Source organism: Scomber scombrus, chromosome 15, assembly GCF_963691925.1.
Source record: "Scomber scombrus chromosome 15, fScoSco1.1, whole genome shotgun sequence".
Lineage (NCBI taxonomy): Eukaryota > Metazoa > Chordata > Actinopteri > Scombriformes > Scombridae > Scomber > Scomber scombrus.
Genome location: NC_084984.1, coordinates 14,488,443 through 14,509,378, shown reverse-complemented (window position 1 = coordinate 14,509,378; position 20,936 = coordinate 14,488,443). Strand labels below are relative to the sequence as shown.

General features: G+C 43.2%; 1 protein-coding gene across 1 annotated transcript in view; it reads right to left on the bottom strand.

The window, feature by feature from the left end:
• The window catches only part of ttc28 (tetratricopeptide repeat domain 28), a 218,907-nt gene that overhangs the window by 108,073 nt on the left and 89,898 nt on the right, over positions 1-20,936 (bottom strand). Inside the window, exons 3-5 of the mRNA XM_062434493.1 lie at positions 20,258-20,405; positions 2,334-2,606; positions 2,113-2,243 (exon numbers count right to left, since the gene is read on the bottom strand). Coding sequence (XP_062290477.1) covers positions 2,113-2,243; positions 2,334-2,606; positions 20,258-20,405 — 552 coding nt within the window. The remainder of the gene's footprint in view (positions 1-2,112; positions 2,244-2,333; positions 2,607-20,257; positions 20,406-20,936) is intronic.

Below are 20,936 nucleotides of genomic sequence, written 5' to 3'. Positions count from 1 at the left end.
GCTATTCACAGATATTTATGTACAAACTCACATTCTGGCACACATGAAACAATTTGCACTTATGCACGCACAGCAGATACGATCGCAGCAGAGAAAGCAAACAAAGCGTAAGAAAAGCCAACATGAAACATTATCGATTAACCACAACAAACACACACACAAGGTTCTTTATATATTTCTCCTACAATATTAAAGAGACAATAAAATATTCCACAAATCTCATCCCAGGCACGAAATCACTAGATGAAATAAAACAATGTAATTAGATCTGCTGTGACACGATGGAAATTTAAGGCACACATACGCGGACACGCACACACACGCAGACTCACACGAGCATATGGGAGCAGTTAAACAAAAGGTAAACACACACACGCAAACAAACCTGACAGCTTTACTTACTGTTCAGTGAGACATAAAGGGGCCGAAAGTCTTATGTGTAACAGCAATCTAATTAAGTACGGTTCTCACAACTGTCCAAAGTGTTTCAGAGGAAAAAAGACAATGAGTTCATCTGCGGCCCGAGGCAAAAAAAAACTGCTTCAGAGGAAAAAAAGAGAGGAAGAGAGAGGGAGCAGTTTGAGGGGAAGAAGATATAAAAAAAAAAGCACCCACTTTATTCTTTGTGTTCATTTGGGTTCAGGTGATTATGTAATCTGGAGGTTTACAGTGTTGCATGAGCTGATAACACTCTCTTATCATACGTATAGACTACCTAAGTATAACTCTGAGGTTTACACATACTTTGCAAACATGCTTCACAAACAAAAGAATGAGGATTTGAACATGTGCTCTGCTCCTTCCTGCTGAGCCTGACTCTGAGTCTGTGCTTTCAGTTTTGGTAATGTTCCCTCAATGCTGCGAAGTTGGCTGCAAAGATCAACCGTTAACTTGTTTATCTTTCATATTCTGACTGTGGTGGTGCACTTAAAAAAAAAATCAATGCGAAGCGGGCATCTACCACCCGCTTTGAAGAGTGAACTTGAACTGAAAAAAAAAAAGGTGCAATGACACCGCCGGCTGCTAGGTGTTGGCTCCCTGACTGACTCCCATTCACAAAGCCTGAACTTCTCCTATAGAAATACCAAGTCAGTACATCATGATCTCAATCTCTAAATCCAGGCCCTCTATGAGTGTGCTGCTGGTCACTGTGGAACATTATTATTGTTCCGTTAATAAGATTTCAAGACTTATATTAGATTTGATGTTTGCCATGTAGGTGTTGATTGACAGCTGTAATGGACAGTTGGCTCACACTGAAATTGGACGAATGTTTGTTTCCAGCAGAATGAAGCAGTGAAAACAACACTGACATATCATCACCTCTTTAAGTTGATATGTTGAAGTTATTTCCACATCCAGCAGTTACTGATCAACGTTATCATTCATTTCATTCACCTGCTTAATATAAGTCCAATATTCACTCTCTTTTAGCTCTGTTTTTTACTCTCTACCAACTCCTGAGGGAAATATCTGACTCTTTAGCTGCTAAATGCTCCACTATGTTCACCAGCTAGTCTACAGCTAACTGTGTCAGCTTGCTGTTTGGTGCTGAGCAGGTACAGAGGCTTTTTAGATTCCCAAAACGACGCTATGAGAGAGCTGAGAGTGAACCAGAATAGTAAACGTTGCAAATGGACAGCTAAACAATGAGCTGAAACTCAATATAAAGCTCCATAAAGCCGAGAGGCGCAGCAGAGTCACTGATAATTCTCTGTACACTCATCACTAAGAACATTTTTTGTAATTAAAATGTTTGTTCTGTATACAGGTGCTTGAGTTTCACTTTCGATAGAATGGAAGTCAATGAGCTTCCATAGCCTTTAATGCATTATACAATATAACTCATAGTAACTCATAAACTGTACATATCAATATAATCAAATCAATATAAAGTGTGATTTTAAAGGAGTTTGTACCATAAACAATGGGAGTCAGTTTTGGCTCTTAAAAGCAAAAAACACTCAAGCCAAATCCAACACAGGTTATGATCACTACACTGAAGCCAAGACTGGATGCAGATCTGCACAACATGAGTTATCAAATGAATATGCATGAAGACATTCTCTCATTTCAACAATTACATAACCCAACAAATGCATGCAAACATACTTCTCTGTCCTTGAGCTTCATCGCCAGAACTAGTTGGTTTCTGTGATTGGCCAACGCTTCTCTGTAGTTTGCTTTGGAGAAGAGAGCAGAGCCGAGGTTTCCATGAGCACGACATTCACCCGACTGGTCACCTGTAGGAAATGCAAAATACATGAAATTCAAACCGTCTTGTTCACCATCTGTTTAAACTCTTCACTCCATGGTCTTCTCCTCTTCCTTACCTAAAGTCTTGGCCACGTCCAGGTCCTGCTGCATGTAGACCGTACTCTTGTCGGTGTTGCCTAAAGACCAGTAGGCGGAGCTCAGGGCCGAGAACACGGATCCGCGCAGCTTTAGCGAGCATGTGCCGATCTTCAGCCCTGCCTCCAGCACCACGACCGACGCTCCGTGGAAACTGTGGGTCAGCAGCTCCTGACCGATGACGGACACGACCACGAACGGGCTCTTGTCCAGCTTCATCTTCTGCAGCTGCTGGTAGGTGGGCTCAAGTGTGTCTGTGAAAGTGTAAGCACACACAAAAGATTAGTCCAGCTACTTAACCTCAAAAGTCAGAGCTTCAACCGTCAAAAGTCAGAGCTTCAACCTGCTCTGAATGCTTTGTTTGAGGCAGTTTATTCTACCTTGTTAATGAGCTGATGTCAACTCATTGCACATGCCCAAAACCGGCCATCCGTGCCTTTGTTGCTAAGGTTGTTGTTAAGTTTTTTCTATGTGTCGTTCACATTGTCTGCTCTCATATTTCATCTCAGACTCGAACATGTGGGTTTAGGTTTTAACTGTAAATCATGAAGAATACAACATAAGGGTCAGTGACAAATAAGGGTTGGTAAGATGAGCAATTCCAAAAATATCTTTAAAAATAGTTTTAAATGCAGCATCAGGTTTGTTAAAATTAACATTTAGTATTGTTGTCGGTTTTATATCATTTGAAATGACATTTGCACCATTTTTTACCAAAAGTAAGACTGAATGCTCCTGAAAATGTCAAATGGTGTAACCACAAAAGAATGATACATATTAAATATTTTATATTTTAATATAAAGTCATAATGTAAGATCATGCCAAACTAGTTGATATGGTGTTTTATTGAGAATTTCGTGTTTTTAAGCTAAGTTGAATTATTTGGTACAAAGTTTTTATGGTTACACCACTTAGACATTTTTGCCATAATCTTCTAATATATTCTCTCAAAATGGATTAAAAGCAGACATTTGATGCTGGGTCCCCAAAAAATTATGTGTGCAAGTTATTCATACGTTTATTTTCATATTTTAACCACTTTAAACCACATGGACACAAACAAACATCATTGACCCATAAATATTGTGCTGTGTAAGACATATTATATTGTCCCCTGTCAGTCAAACTTATTAGAAAGAGTGGCACCACTGCTTATAGAGTTCATTTGTAAAATTTAGGCATATTTGATATAAATTGAAGCTGCTGCATTAATTCACATCTAGCATTTATCTAATGCTGACAGTGTCAAAATTCCAGTCAAAATAATAAAAAAACGCCTGCAGCAATAAGCATGCATTTTCCTTGATAATTTTCTAATACAAATTACATTGATTAATATTCGAAAATAATATTTTCTGCATGATTTTCTCAGTGAAAGAAAACTGATCATCATCATCATGGTACAGGATTTCAACTCATCCTGGGAAAAAAAAAAAAGGTTGATGAGTCATCATTTTTATAATGAATTTTTCTGCTGAGATTAACACGCAGTTTAGAGGTGACAGTTATATTCAGATTACTGTAAAGAATGCTTGGTTTGCATGAGGAGAGGCGCTGGCTGTGGAGAACCGTTTGCTCTGGCACGATGGAGTGAAAGGAGATATGCTGAGGTTGTTGTGAAACTCTCCAAACACTAAAACATGAGAATGAAAAAGCAACTGAATATTACCTGGAGACTTTAGCTTGTGCGCTGTGGTTGCATGATTAAAGGAGGCAGTGGATGCTCTCACATATCTGATGTTTTTTAACAAAGTGATCATCAAGGAAACCCGAGCAAGGTGGAGTTCAAGAGTTCAATTTATTCATCCTCCAAAAAAAAACTACATGGAAATTATAGTTCACCCATCCTAATCAACCGACACTGATTACTTATTTTGTAGTAGCCTTTCCCTCATTATTTCTATTCATGTGATTCTGTTTATCTTATCTTTAGCCTCACCTGCACACGCTTTTGTTTACTTTAAATTCACGTATAGCTGACATATCTTAATGTATTTGTGTATGTGTCAAGTCATTAGAAAAAAGATTAGTATTTTAGATTATAGTAATAGTTAATAGTATTAGTAATAGTATTTTTTAATGTGTAAACAAAACACAATTATCAAAACGTAAGAAATAAAACTACAAAACATAACCAAGACTAAAATTAATAAATTAAAGTGCTTCAACAAGCTAAGGTGCAGGAAAAGATGTGTGTTCATGCTTCTAAGTTAGATAAGAAGGAGACTTTAGCAGGAAAGATAATGTTGGTTGTTGTTCAGAGTCTGTGGCTCTTGTGTTGAGTATCAGGATGCAATCAGGCTCAGTGTGACTATCTGCTCTGCTCTATGATAAAACGACCCATTTTTACTTTATGAAGATTTGATTCGCTGTGTTCAAATAAGAACTCTGGCTACTGTACATGAGCAGAGGATGGAACAGCATTTAATCACAATAATGTAAAACTAGGGGGCGCCACAATGAAATCAAAGAATCTTAAGTGATTTCAGAGCAAATATGTTGTTGTAGCAGATAGGTAGGACTTTAATTAGGGCTGGGTACCTGTACTCTAAATCTTTAAGGTATTGACCGAAATAAATTGATACCAACTAGTATCAAAACGTCTCCCGTCAAACGATACCTGCAATCGATCCTTTTTGCACCCAGAGCTAGAAACTATGACTATTTGTATGGACTTGCTCACAGCCAATCAACAGCAAGCGTTCTTCGATTTAACGCGACATGTCATTGGTCCACTGCCACAGCAGCTACAACCCATCTGTGGTGGTGAAATCGTGGTGAATTTGAGTCAGCGCGCTTAACAGTTCAGCAGCCAACATGCCACCTAAACGCTCTAAAGTGTGTCTACACTACACGCCTGTTACACCAGATAAAAGAATGATGAGTATCTAATGAAGTACTCACTTGGTAGTGGTATCACTTTAAGGGTACTTGGATTGGTACTGGTATTGTAATTTTTTAAACAATACCCAGTCCTAACTTTATTTTTTCTTGACCACCTCATAACACACATAAAATTACACAAAACTTCTAGAAAGGCCTGTCGGTGTGCAGAAGAAGCGTGTGGTTGTTGTACTATCAGTACATCATTTCTGATTGGATGGAGAATTAGAGCTAATGTTTGGTCCTGAGGGTGTCTCAGTGATGTAGAGCAGAGAGAGAGCAGAGCCGTGACCTCACATACCATCCCTGCTTATGTATTTCTGCTTTGCACTGAAAGAATTTGGAGTATATGTGGAACATAAGCTGAAGCAAAGACAGTTTGGCTCATGCACAAAACGCAGTTCATATCTGACTGTATTTTGCAATGGCAGATTGTTTGTAGCAGCACAGTTAAACCCTAGTATGGTGCACTTCATTTTTGCATTGAAGTTTTGCATTACTTTTACAAATCAGGTGCTCAACCAAGAGGCTTCTTCTTTCTTTACATAAATAAAAAGATTCAATATTCACTTACTTATCTGGTGCATAAGAAAGAGAAGATCTCAGATAATACATTTATTATGTAGATTTCCTCATTCCTTTGGCAGTAATATCAACTATTTACAGTATATAGTTATATTGCACTATATTAAGAAAACATACGACCCAGATTTGGCTCCATACAGTAACAACCAACTATTTACTGGTTCTGTAAATAGTTGATATTAACCCCAAAAAGCTGATGATTTCACTCAAATAAAACCACCAACTGTGATACTGCGAAACACTTTATTGAATAGGTCATAAGGCAACTATATAATATATATATTACCTTACAGTTATTACATATAAAACCTTTATCTGCAATAGGAACACTGGCACAGTAGCAGAAGAAAGTGGAGCCAGTAGAGATGGAGATATTCCAGCTGTATTTCACATGTGACAACCAACAAACTCTGGGGGATATTTACTGAGATTTTAAAGAAAGTGTGTTTTGGCACTTGCAATATTTATTTTAAGACATGCCTCGGAGGAAATGTAAAGTTATTCGACTGACGTGATTTATCACTTTGAGTGTGTGGAAATTGTGTCTGACGTTTAGGAGAAGCAGGTGTAAAATCGGTGGCACTGTTTTATCAGATACGCACAGATGAAGAGTGACTAAGCAGCAACTAATCTTTATATTAAGCTAATTTTATACGAATAACATTTCCTCACTTATTGCCTTCTTCTTCTTCCAAAACTTTCTTCTCTTGAAGTAATATTCCACGTTTAGCAGCAGAAAACACTTTTCTTTAGCGCTCTGTTCCTTTCTAGACATCCAGAATACATGTGAAAACCCAGCCAGCGTGTCCATCTGGGCCCCATATGGGTTAAATGTGGGGTACGCTTTTTTTCCTATTGAACTAATGACAACAATGGCGACATTTGAACGGGTCACTTACAGAGTAATGGGGAGATAAGATATTTTTAACCTTTGTGTCGTCCTCCCGGGTCAATTTGACCCCGTCTGTTTTGACTGTTCCTTCTTTCCTTCCTTCCTTCCTTCCTTCCTTCCTTCCTTCCTTCCTTCCTTCCTTCCTTCCTTCCTCCTTTCTTCCTTCCTCTCTCCTTTCCTTCCTTCTTCCTTCCTCCCTCTTTTCCTTCCTTCTTCCTTCCTCCCTCTTTTCCTTCCTTCTTCCTTCTTCCCTCTTTTCCTTCCTTCTTCCTCCCTTCCTTCCTCCCACTTTTCCTTTCTTCTTCCTCCCTTCTTCCATCTTTTCCTTCCTTCTTCCTCCCTTCCTTCCTTGACTCGAGGACAACAGGAGGGTTAATCAAGTGTGGGGCTCATTTTTGATATTAATAGAGGGGATGTCTGATTAATTAAGGGGCGCCTTGTCACAGCCCCAGCAGTGACCTGAGTTTCCTTGTCTGTCTTGTCCCCTCTCCTTTGTGTTTTGTCTCTCTGTGTGTGTGTGGCCTCCTGGTTCCTCCCCTGCCTGTGCTTCTCCACACCTGGCCTCAATCTCATCATCATTGATCTCGACACCTGAACTCAATCACCTCAACAAGCTGCTGCAGTATTTAGGACCGGTTCTTCTTCCCATTCATCGCCAGATAGTTCCGCTACGCATGTGTTTTGGCCTTCCCCACCTGCTGGTACCCTGCCTCTGTCCCCTGGATCCCTCTCCTCGTGTTCTGCCTTCCTCTCCTGGACATTCCCTCTCCAACCTTCCCTGGAACCCTACCTCAGACCAAGCCACTGCTCCCTCACTACCCCCACTCTGCCTATTATTAAAACCCTTTTTTGTTACCTACAGTTCGTTTCTCTTGTCTCTGGTCTGCTCTGGGGTCCTGTTGTTTCTGGACGTGACAGAACTATCTGGCCATATGGACCCCGCAGACCCGGAATCGGTGCGCCAGGCGCTGGAGCGCTGCGGAGATGAGGAAACTTTTTGACCATCCTGTGCGAGGGAAAGAGGCCGCCAGCCGTCTCCTGTCGTTACGCCAAGGCTCCAGGTCGGTAGCTGACTATGCCGTGGAATTCCTCACGCTTGCTACTGAGAGCAGGTGGGATCAGCCGGCCCTGCAGGGGGTGTTTCTGCGGTCCCTTAACTAATCCCTTAAGGATGAGTTGGCGGTCCGGGACGAGACGACATCCCTCGCCGAACTCGTCTCCCTTGCCACCCGCTTGGATAATCGCATGCTGGAGAGGCGCTGCGAGCGAGGCAGCAGATCCCTCCCTCTCATTCTCATTCCGGCGCCTGTCCCTCCAGCTACACCACCGTGGCCCCGTCCGGGGATTTTCATTCTCCTGTACAGGCTCCCGATGAGCCTATGCAGCTAGGACGCACCCGCCTGACACCTGCAGAACGTCTGAGGAGGATGAAGGAGAGGCTGTGCCTTTACTGCGGGCTGCCAGGCCATGTCCGCCTAGACTGCCCCAGTCTCCCAAAAGCCTAGGCCCGCCTGAGCTAGGGGTGACTCAGGTGGGCCATAACCAGTCCTCCAGCTCTCCGTCCCCCCCGAGAATGAAGTTGGAGGCAGTCCTCTTGTGGAACCAGGTTTCTATTCCGGTGAAACCTTTGGTAGACTCCGGTGCCGACGAAAGCTTCATTGCATCTCATCTGGTGGACCAGAACGCCATCTCTGTCCTCCCGCTACCTGAACCCCGGAGAGTTAACGCATTGGATGGCAGGCAGTTAGCTCTCGTAACTCACCAAACAGTCCCTATCTCCCTTGTCACTTCTGGTAACCATCGGGAGCTAATTCAACTACTGGTCATCTATTCCCCTCACACTCCTCTCATTCTTGGACTCCCATGGCTCAAGCTCCACAACCCTCACATCGACTGGGTCAAAGGTACTATTACTAGCTGGAGTGTATCCTGCCATTCCCATTGTCTTCTGTCTGCTCTCTCTCCCCAAGGGGTTCCTGCGGTCTCTCCTCCTGCTCCTCCCGATCTCTCTGGGGTCCCAGAGGATTACCACGACCTAGCTGAGGTATTCAGTAAACAGCGGGCCATTTCCCTACCACCTCACCGTCCATATGACTGCGCCATAGACCTCCTGCCTGGGGCACCTCTTCCGTCCAGCCGTCTCTACAACCTTTCCCAGCCGGAGAGAGAGGCCATGGAGAGATACATCCAGGAGTCGCTGGCTGCCGGACTCATCCGGCCCTCGTCCTCTCCGGTGGGTGCAGGTTTTTTTTTGTCAATAAAATGGACAAGACCTTGAGGCCCTGTATTGACTACAGAGGATTAAACACCATAACGGTAAAGAACAAATATCCCCTGCCATTGCTTGACTCAGCATTTCACTCCCTGCACCAGGCTACGGTGTTCACTAAGCTTGACCTCCGGAATGCCTACCACGTGATTCGCATCCGGGAGGGGGACGAATGGAAGACGGCATTCAACACTCCGTTGGGGCATTTTGAATACTTAGTGATGCCTTTTGGTTTGACTAACGCTCCAGCTGTGTTTCAGGCGCTGGTCAACGACGTGCTGCGGGACATGCTCAACAGGTTCATCTTTGTGTACCTGGATGATATCCTGGTTTTCTCCCGGGACCTGGAGGAGCACCGAAGCCACGTCAGGTTAGTTCTCCAGAGGCTCCTTGAGAACAGCCTTTTCGTGAAGGCTGAGAAGTGTGACTTCCACATCCAATCTGTGTCTTTTTTGGGTTTCATTATTGAGAGGGGACAGATCCGCTCTGATCCTGCTAAGGTCCAGGCAGTGGTGGAGTGGCCGGTCCCAGAAAACCGCAAGCAGCTCCAGCGGTTCCTGGGATTCGCAAACTTCTACAGACGCTTCATTCGGGACTTCAGCAAGGTAGTAACCCCTCTCACCCAACTCACATCAACCTCCCGACCATTTTTCTGGTCCCCGGAAGCCAATGAGGCTTTTTCCAAACTAAAGACCTTGTTTTCCTCTGCTCCTGTCCTCGTTCACCCCGACCCCTCCAAACAGTTTGTGGTGGAGGTTGATGCCTCCGACACGGGGGTTGGCGCTGTCCTCTCACAGTTTTCTAATAATAAGTTGCATCCCTGTGCTTTTTTTTCTTACCGTCTGTCACCTGCAGAACGAAACTATGATGTTGGAAACCGTGAGCTGCTCGCAGTGGTGCTGGCCTTGGCGGAGTGGAGACATTGGCTGGAGGGGGCAGAAATCCCCATTTACTGTCTGGACTGACCACAAGAACCTGGTTTACCTGCAAACTGCTAAGCGGCTCAATTCACGGCAGGCCAGGTGGGCCCTTTTCCTGGGGCGCTCTAATTTCACCTTGTCTTACAGACCTGGCTCCCGCAATATTAAGCCTGATGCCCTCTCCCGTCAAACGGAGCCCCAGCCGTCCAGCACCCTGCCGGAGACCATCCTGCCTCCCGCCTGCTTCGTCAGAGCTTCCCAGTGGGAGATTGAGCAGCTGGTTAAGGAGGCGATCCGAGATGATCCTAGCCCAGATAACGGACCCGCTAACCGTCTCTTTGTTTCAGAACCCCTGAGGTCGCAGGTGCTGCAGTGGGGGCATGCCTCCAGTCTGGCGTGTCACCCCGGAGCCGCTCGGACCCTGGAGCTCCTCCGCCAGCGTTTCTGGTGGCCCTCCATCTCTCGTGACACACGCCAGTTCGTGGCTGCCTGCGCCGTCTGTGCCCGCAGTAAGGCTTCACACCAACCACCTGCTGGGTTGCTCAACCCGCTACCCGTTCCCCGACGACCGTGTTCCCACATCGCAGTGGATTTTGTTACAGGCCTCCCCCCTTCCAAAGGTAACACGGTTATTCTGACCATAGTAGACCGGTTCTCCAAGGCTGTGCATTTTGTTCCCCTGCCCAAACTCCCTTCAGCACTGGAGACCGCTGACCTGCTTGTCCTGCACGTCTTCCGCCTCCATGGTATCCTGGTGGACATCGTTTCCGATCGGGGTCCCCAGTTCTCTTCCCACGTGTGGAGGGCATTTTGTAGGACACTGGGGGCGTCTGCTAGACTCTCGTCCGGGTACCATCCTCAGTACAAAGGCCAGACGGAGCGGGCGAACCAAGACCTGTAGGCTGCTTTGCGTTGCGTGTGTGCCCGTCATCCTGCCTCCTGGAGTCTTCAGCTGCCCTGGGTTGAATATGCCCACAACTCCCTCTCCTGTTCGGCAACTGGTATGTCTCCCTTTATGGTGATGCTGGGGTTCCAGCCGCCCCTGTTTCCTTCCCAGGAGGAGGAGGTTGCCGTGCCCTCGGTGCAGGGCCATCTGCGACGGGTGCGCGGAGTGTGGAGGGAGGCCCGGGCCGCATTGCTGAGGTCCGCTGCCAGGAACCAACGGTTGGCTGATCGTCGTCGGGTCCCAGCTCCGGTCTACGAACCGGGTCAGAGGGTGTGGCTGTCCACCAAGGACCTGCCTTTGCAGGTGGAGTCCCGGAAGCTGGCTCCACGGTTCATTGGTCCTTTCCTGGTGGAAAGAGTTATCAACCCCTCTGCTGTGCGTCTCAGGTTGCCTGGCTCTCTCAAGATCCATCCTACTTTCCATGTCTCCCTGCTCAAGCCGGTCTCCTCCTGTCCCCTGAACCCTCCGTCCGACCCCCCGGCTCGTGGATGGTCACCCTGCCTTCTCTGTCAGCCGGATTCTGGACGTCCGACGCCGTGGCCGGGGTTTCCAGTTCCTGGTTGACTGGGAGGGCTATGGGCCTGAGGAGCGGTCCTGGCTCTCTCGCAGCTTGATCCTGGACCCCACCCTCATCGTGGACTTCTACCGGGATCACCCCGGCAAGCCGGGTGGGCCGCCTGGAGGCGGCCGTCGGAGGGGGGGTACTGTCACAGCCCCAGCTGTGACCTGAGTTTCCTTGTCTGTCTTGTCCCCTCTCCTTTGTGTCTCTCTGTGTGTGTGTGGCCTCCTGGTTCCTCCCCTGCCTGTGCTTCTCCACACCTGGCCTCAATCTCATCATCATTGATCTCCACACCTGATCTCAATCACCTCAACAAGCTGCTGCAGTATTTAGGACCGGTTCTTCTTCCCATTCATCGCCAGATAGTTCCGCTACGCATGTGTTTTGGCCTTCCCCACCTGCTGGTACCCTGCCTCTGTCCCCTGGATCCCTCTCCTCGTGTTCTGCCTTCCTCTCCTGGACATTCCCTCTCCAACCTTCCCTGGAACCCTACCTCAGACCTAGCCACTGCTCCCTCACTACCCCCACTCTGCCTATTATTAAATCGTTTCTCTTGTCTCTGGTCTGCTCTGGGGTCCTGTTGTTTCTGGACGTGACACGCCTGTTGTAATAGATGCAACCGATTGGTCAATTTAAAGATCAAAAGTAAATTAAAGGTGTTAGGCACTTTTTATTCTTGTTTTTTTGTTGTTAATGTGTTCTTTAATGTATGTTTTCATTCAAAAGAGGACAGTTAACTTTATGTATGTTTTTATTTTTTTATGATGATGATTATGTTATGTTTGTTCTACTGTCTGTAATGAAACATGAATTTAAAAAAATCTAATTAAATAAATATAAATGCAGGCTACATCGGTACTGCGTGGACATGGGCTTGAACTGGGTAAATTTTGCGGGTCCCACATGGTTTCAGTAACATGGGCCCCACATGTGACTGTATGAGCCCCATAAGGGATGTAAGTGGGCATAAACAGGGCAAATTGTATGGACCCCATATTGTTTCAGAAACATTGGCCCCACATGTGTAACTCACCCACTTGGGCCGGAAACCCAGTCAGAACCCACTTGAAGCCCATGTGGGCAAACACAGGTGTGGTCACCATGGAAACTGCAGACAAGCCAACGTGGGATCTATACTGCAGTCCAAATTTAACCCTTATGGGGCCCACATGGACATGCTGGCTGGGAACAGTCTTTATTCAAATGAAGACGGAATAGACTACCAACTTGCTCTGCTTCTGCCCAACATCAAAACACCAGCAAACCCATCAAAGACATAATCCAAATTAGACCCTCTGCTGTTGACACTGCAGCTCCCCATGCTCGCTGTGTACGGCCCTTCTCAGTGGACCAACCTACAGCATTGCAACTCCCAGTAACACTTGATACGAGGCCTATTAGCTACGAGCCTGGCTTGCTTCAGATCTGCATAGGAGCGTTTTATAGTAGTTCAGAAAGGACTCTCTAACATATTGTATGTCAGTCATCAGCGATCAGGTTCAAACGTGGGCCACGATTTATTTTGACGCCAATGTTTTCCAGGCACAGAGAAAACAGAATCCAATATATCCAAATATATTTTAATTCATTCAAGATTAAAACTGATTTGTAAAACAGTCTTTGGGTTGTATCTTAGGGCAGATATCAATTTCCATTTGTAAGTGGCGGCAAACAGATACTGATTTAGCAAAAAAAAGACTCATAAACATGAACACAGACTAGAAATATATAATCAACACCTTCTCCTTACTCAAGTGCTGTTATTGATACGGCAAAAATCATGTTGTACCTATGTTACCTATGTTGTTTATAAGAGGTTAACAGGTCACATTTATTGGGATTTACATGAGCTTTTATATAATCTATGAAAACTTTCATTGTAGAGGCAACTATTTTTGTTTGGGGGGTCAGATTTTGCCACTACTTGCCTATCAATGCTGTAAGTCACAGCTGCTGCTACTGATCACACTCTCTGTGGTTTTCTCTCCACCTGCTTTATTCTTATTGCTACACTTCTTCTCAAACTTGACACCTTTTCTTTTCTGTTTGTAAAAAAAATCTTCCTCGAACAAAGCGAGAAAGCAAAAGCAGTGCTCATTTGTTCTCAGACTTTGTGCACAATACGCTCCATTTGGATCTAAATGTTCTACCTCAAAGGGAAAAAATTGTGAATACTAAACTCAGATATGCTCTCCAGTGTGAGAGGAGATGGAAAATTCAATGTGCATAAAAATTTGCTGTAGCTTGCCAAGCAGGAGGCTATTCCCAAGAAGCCCTGCTCTCATTCTGATACTGCCGAAGGGCAAAAACATAATCCTGTGCCAATGCTAGCCTGCAAACCATTCTCGATTGTATGCACTCTTCCTCTTTCTTCTTATGCAGTTGAGACCTGCACATAAAAGTGCACTCTGATCTGTGGGGTGGATAGATCAATGACACACAAGAATCTACCTTTTAAATATTTCATCATGGACTCCACGAGAAGCTAATTTGTGCTAATAAACATAGTAAAACCAACAGAGACCCTTTACAGTAAAGTGGTTTTAAGATTCTTAAATCTGGATTTTGACCAAATCATAAATACGATTAGCAGTAAACCTTGATGAGGGCTCTGGTTCCTCTGAAGAATGTGAATCTAACATCTGTTAGCATTTCAGTAAATAAATACACACTGCTAAACAGCCTCTTGCCTATTTGGAACTCAACAAAATGTTGAAAAAAAAAAAAAAGTTTCTTATAGTTATTAGGATCCACTTTGCCCACTATTATTAATACGTCTCTTTCCTCTGGCAATGCAATTAAGATGCACTAATTAAACCACTGGCTAAACACGATATCAGGAACACTAGTTCCTGATATCGTAAACACTTAAGAGACCAAGTTTTAAACAACCAGGATCTAAACAGTTTTTAACAGGACAGGAACTATTAGATCAGGATTCCTGATACATCGATCGTGATCAAGCAGTCAATTGAAAAGGTTTTGAAAGTTTTTCGATGTCTTCCATTAAGAGGAAAAGGATTGTGTAAGAAGGAAATGGAAATAAGGAGAGAGAACTGGAAAAAAGAGAAAACAAACCTGGACTTGTATGGATGATTATAAACGAGATTATGTCTGGTTATGGTTTGCATCTCCTATAGGAGCTCTTGTACTGCATTGTTTGTCTAGAAGACATTATACAGGATGCAATGTGTGGAAGAAATGATGTATTTTGATATTACAAAAAAAAGAGAAAAGGTCACGGTGGTGTTGCAATGGTCTTTTAATGCCAGATCTTTAAAATGTCAGTCCCTTCTACCCGTGACATCTGACTTGATTGACATTAGACACAGCCAGTCTGCTGCTGTTGAGAACATTGAGGTCAACAAAACCGCTGATTTATTAAGGTCTCTTGCAGCTTCTGTTGTCAGTAATGTGCAGAAACCCTGAATGCAAAGCCAGCAGTCTGATCTCATTCATTCATAGCAACCTAGCCTACCAATTCAAAACAATATAAAAATGAGTGCAGGACCAAGTAAGGAGCTGAAAACATATCGCTTCAACGCGGAATAGGAAGAAGAAATTTTTCACCATGTCTTATTAGAGTTTGCCAGTCTGCCAAACTAGTATCCTTATTCCAAAATCAAACAAACGTGGAGACGCACTTTTGAACCCTTCGTAAAAACTAGGACAGCAACTTCCCTGCCAAACACAAGTTGAGAAAAGACGTGAGGGAACTAAAACAATTGGACAGCAGTCACTTTTCACCCAGTCTAATTCAAAAGCAAAGACAGCTGTGGCTCAGGAGGTAGAGCGGGTCGTCCACTAGTCAGAAGATTGATGGTTCGATTCCCGGCTCCTTCCGTCCACATGTCGAAATTCTTAACCCCAAATTGCTCCCGATGGCTGCACCAATGGTGTATGAATGTGTGTGAATGCATGATTGTGTAAAAGCGCTTTGAGTGGTCGAAAGACTAGAAAAAGCGCTATATGAGTACAGTCCATTCACCACCTGAGCATCATTCCAGGTGAGATACCATCATTAACCCTCCTGTTGTCCTCCTGGGTCAAACTGACCCCATCTCTTTTGACTGTTCCTTCTTTCCTCCCTCTTTCTTAAATTTTTTCTTCAATCTTCCCCTCCTTCCATACTTCTTTCCTCACTTCCTTCCTTCCTTCCTTCCTCCCTTCCTTCTCTCCTTACTTCCTTCCTCTTTTCCTCCCTCCCTCCCTCCCTCCCTTCCTCCCTCCCTCCTTACTCCTTTCCTTCCTTCCTTCCTCCCTCCTTACTCCTTTCCTTTCTTCCTTCCTTCCTTCCGCTTTACTCTTTTCCTTCCTTACTCCCTCCCTCCTTACTCCTTTCCTTCCTTCATTCCTCTTTTCCTCCCTCCCTCCTTCCTTTCTTTCCTTCCTCCTTTCCTTCCTCCCTCCCTCCTTACTCCTTTCCTTTCTTCCTTCCTTCCTTCCTCTTTACTCTTTTCCTTCCTTCCTTCTTTCCTCCTTTCCTTCCTTCCTTCCTTCCTTCCTTCCTTCCTTCCTTCCTCCCTCCTTACTGCTTCCCTTCCTCCTGTCCTTCCTTGACACGAGGACAACAGGAGGGTTAAACATAAGAAGTCCTTCCAAGATGGACAAATGGTAAAAGAGGGCTTTGTTAAGGCAGTAGACTTGAAATAGTATCCACTATCAAAGCTGTTCAGTTATCTATAAGCAGTTACACAGTGCTGTGAAGTGATGGTTGATGACTTGACATGGCACGCTGCGAGTGTTTCTCACAGCAGTTAGAAGAAGTCAGGGATCAATACGATGCATCTGTGTATTTTCATTAAGATGGTGCCCAAAGACATGACAGCAAAAGTGGATCTATTAACAATCTCTCCACTCGGGGTGAGGACACTTTGTTAACGAATCCCAGATCCCAATGTCTAAGTTGGTGCCGATGGTGGGTTGTTCTAATGGACTGATTGTCAAATGCAAGGAGGACACTTTTCCCGACTTCTTTAACCATAACTGCTTAATACACCAACAAACACTATGGGCCTGATTTACTAAAGGTTTGCATGTGTAGAAACGTGTGCAAACTTGACATCACCCGCAAAAAATGTGCAAGCTGATCTACTAACACAGCGCATTGAGGTTTGCGTCTTTCAACTGTGCAAGATAGTACGCGCTGTCCATTTAGTACGTTTACCATAATGAATATTTAATATGGGGCGTTTCAACCCCAGTGCGCAAAATACAGGGAGGAGAAAATGCAAATATGTTATTTAGCACGCGCATTGTGATTTACCAAACCCGAAGGTATTATTTCTGATGCTAACTGCATCTATAAATAATACCTATGAAGGGCAGGTATTAACCGGCTGCGCACTGAGCACAGTGCTTGCAGCTTTCTGCTCGTCCAAACATAAAGACACGCAAAACCCTCATTTAAATACTGCTGTCTCCACCCTGTTGCACCTGTTTTCATTTACGCAATTATTCTTAGCAGATCACCTGCAAAACACACACAAACGGCACGCGCAATCTATTGCACCGTCCACACAATTTAGTACCCACTATTTGGGATCTTAGTAAATCAGGCCCTATGTGTGGACTGAACCTGGCAGATCTGCTTTTGGCTTTTGTGCCACTGACTCATGGACTACTCTGCAAGAGCCACTGAAACCCTTCACATACTGTCCATATTCTGACTCATAATTAGTCTCTACACCAATTCACATTCATAAATTCCATCGATCATTCATAAATGTTTGATTAATCTTTCTATTTGCTTTGCATTCACAATCAGTATTTTATGGTCCAGGAGAACATTTTATAAAGTATGATGAACACAACAGAATTTTGTAATAAACACAGGTCAAATTTGTACATTTGCATACACACAAAATGTGTATCAGCTGCACAAACATTTAAAAATGATGCATTTTATTTCCATTTTTGTATATTGTGGGTCACATTAGGACAGGTTTTTACAGCTCTCAAATTTAAAAATGGGTCAACTGAACAGTATGCAAGGGTTAAAATTGTAATTATTATCATACTTTCCTCTTTGATCATCATTGTAATTACTCAACGACACTGTAAATGAGTTTAACTACTCAGTGTATTCTTGAGTTTAAATAAAGCTTGAATGAATGAATTAAAATGCTAAACATGAAGGAGGTCATGCATGTGTCAATGAAAAGCGTCTGTTCTATTGGGGCATGATCTCTCCACAGACAGCTGTATGGTGTGTATCTAGAGGAGGCTAAATGCAACCACGCTGACCTCCGGCAACACAGCGATGTCAGATAGCCGAGTAAGGAAACATTCTGGCAGATTTCGAGAGCTCCAACTGGAGATCAGGGACAACACATAAAGAAAACAAACAACTTGATGACGATCAGTGACTGCTAGATTTGGCATTTTAACAGATCCAATGTCCAACATGTTGAATGAACTTAATTTAAAGCTGCCATGAAAACACGAAACTGTGGTCGACATGATCGACTCGGTTAATGCTTTCAATTGAAAACTACCACATGCTGTCTTCAAATCTGCAGCGCCACGATTTGAGCAACTTCCAAAAAACATCACATCTGATCTAGAGAAGCAAGAAGTAACTTGACAGCACACGCTACTCAGAGCAGATTGAAAATGTCCGGCCAGACTTTGACAAACGCTTTCAAGGCTTCGCTTCAACTCGAGCCGATCGCATGTGTTGTCCATCTGGAGACAACGCTGATGTTGATTCCCAAAAAAAATCACAACAGTGTTTCATATGAACTCATCCCTGCTGGAGGATGAGATCTTGTCACTGCAGGCTGAAGCTTCATTTGCAGTCACTGGACAGTTTTTGAATTTATTCACGCAGGGAAAATTATCCAAGCATGAGGGAATCTGCTACCTCACTGACTGCATTTTTCGGCTCGGCTTATTTATGTGACTCAGCCTTTTTTCCACATGAAGATTATTAAGTCATAATTACCTTTACACCATGACTGATTATCATTTGGAGGCCTGCTTGAGTCTATGAAACTACCAGCAGCTACTATCCGAAATTATGCCACCCTGGATGACTCCATTCAGTGCAAGCCATCAGGATAAAGTACAGACCCTAAATCTATCTGTTAGGACCCCGAGAATGTTTAAGTGGTGAGGGGACTTACAATTGGGATAAACTGGGAGAAAGATAAGAGGAAGACTAAAGTATAAATACAAAACCAAGGATTTAATCACAATTATTTACATTACTATCCAAATAGATTGTACTGTAAGGGTTTATCTGAATAACAGACTATACAACCAGCACTGCTCCCAGTAAACCTCACACACCTCCTCGATCTGGACAATTTCACAACTGCACTTTTTAAATGTACGCAACTGTGCAATATCAGTATTTTTGGTACACTATTACTTCAGTTCGACTGTGCATGTATGGGTCAATTATGTTTTTTTTGTATCCATGTGCTTTAATCAAATTTAAAGGGGTTAAAATGTGAAAATAAATGTATGAATAACTTGCACACATCCTTTTTTTGTGGACCCAGCATCAAATTTCTGCTTTTAATCCTCTTTTTAAGAGAATATATTAAAGGATTATGGCAAAAATGGGTTAGTGAAAAGTGGTGTAACCATAAAAACTTTGTACCAAATAATTCAACTTGCTTAAAAACACTAAATTCTCAATAAAACACCATATCAACTAGTTTGGCATTATCTTACATTATAACTTTTTATATTAAATAAAGGTAATGGAATACAATTGTTCTAAATATTACATTTCATCTGGGGAATCATGGAGATCAGGAAACATTTACATGTTTTAAATGAAGTCATTATTAGTATAAGTCCACTTAAATACACTGTAGGTGGATAAAATATTTAATATGTATCATTCTTTTGTGGTTACACCATTTGACATTTTCAGGAGCATTCAGTCTTACTTTTGGTAAAAAATGGTGCAAATGTCATTTCAAATTATATAAAACCAACAAAAATACTAAATGTACATTTTAACAAACCTGATGCTGCTTTTAAAACTATTTTTTAAGATATTTTTGCTCATCTTCCAAACCTTATTTGCCACTGACCCATTATCATTGAACATCAATATTTCTCTTGTACATAATGTTATGATTATTTTCACTATATCTTTTACTACTATTGTTTTTATTGTTTGTGTGCTTAATATTCATTGTTCTTTATTCTTTCTATTGATGCTCTTCCTATGTTTTGCTATCCACTTGCTGCTGTAATACTGTACATTTCCCCACTGTGGGACTAATAAAAGAATATCTTATCTTATCACTTCTCCATCATACTGTTTGTACCTGACAGGTGCTACTGGGATTTATTCACCAAGTCAAGCAAGTGGCTGCTGCTCCTGATGCTGCTGCTGCTGCTGCTGATGATGATGGTGATGATGATGAAGCCCAATCTCAAATTTACCATGTTCAATTTCAACTTCTATAACTTTCTTTCTCTATTTCATCTGACTCACTTGTTTTATTTATGTTCTACATCTTAATATTTCTCTCACTGAACCATCAGAGGCGTCTTTTTTTTAAACTTTTTTTTCATCTCAGTTTCAGGGGAGGGTTACTAAATAAAAGAACATAAGAAAAGTGGCGACTTGACAGTTTGACAGTCCGCTCCCCCACCTCCTATTCCCGACCCCCTGCCTACTGTACATCTCACTCTCCTTCTCCTACAACTTTCAAACGCAGAGTTTGTCATTTGTTGCTTGTTTGACTGCATCTGTCTGTCGAAATCAGCCGTACAATATGCGAACAAAAAGATGAAAGAGAGATGAACGAGTCAGGAGGAGAGAAAAGGAAGAGAAAAAAATGACAGGCAGCATGTGAACTGAGTTGCTGTATTGTACTTTACCTCTGAGGGGTGATTTCATGGCAGCCTCCACCATGCCTACAAGCAGCTGGAGACTTTTGGGGTCCTGGGCGAGGCCGGAGGCGAATGCTGCCAGGGCGTCGGCATGGCGACCCAGGTATTGCAGGGCAACCCCCTGGCGAAAGTAGGCCTGTGGAAATAAGAGGAAGAAGAAGAAGAAATTGTCAGTTTAAGGGTTCAGTTTTCATGCTCATCCACTGCTGCAACACAGACCTCTGAAATTATGTAACTGCAGTTGTTTATTTTTAAGGGTTTATTCTGTTTGCATGCTGTGGTGAAAGAAAGGAAACAAAAAGCTCTCTTAAAGGTGAGCTATCTCCATGACGACTGTGCAAAAACCATACAAACACAAAAAAGTTTGGACAATATGACGATGATGCAGAAGAAGAAGAAAAAGAAAGTTGAGAGTCTATCCTCAATTTTTCTTTATAATATGTGCAAACTGCATCAGGAAAGCTCTGGAAAAAGTAAGTAAGTGGACCTTGTGTTGTGGTTAAAATGATCATAATTCCCAAAGCTAACAACGGACCTTCACGCTCAATAGTAAAAATTGGATAGATATGTACAGGGGAGGAAGGAGGCCATTAAAGGGGATTAAACAAAATCCTCCTCTCACATTCAATGGTATAATTATAAACAATGGGAGCTGAATCCTACAAAA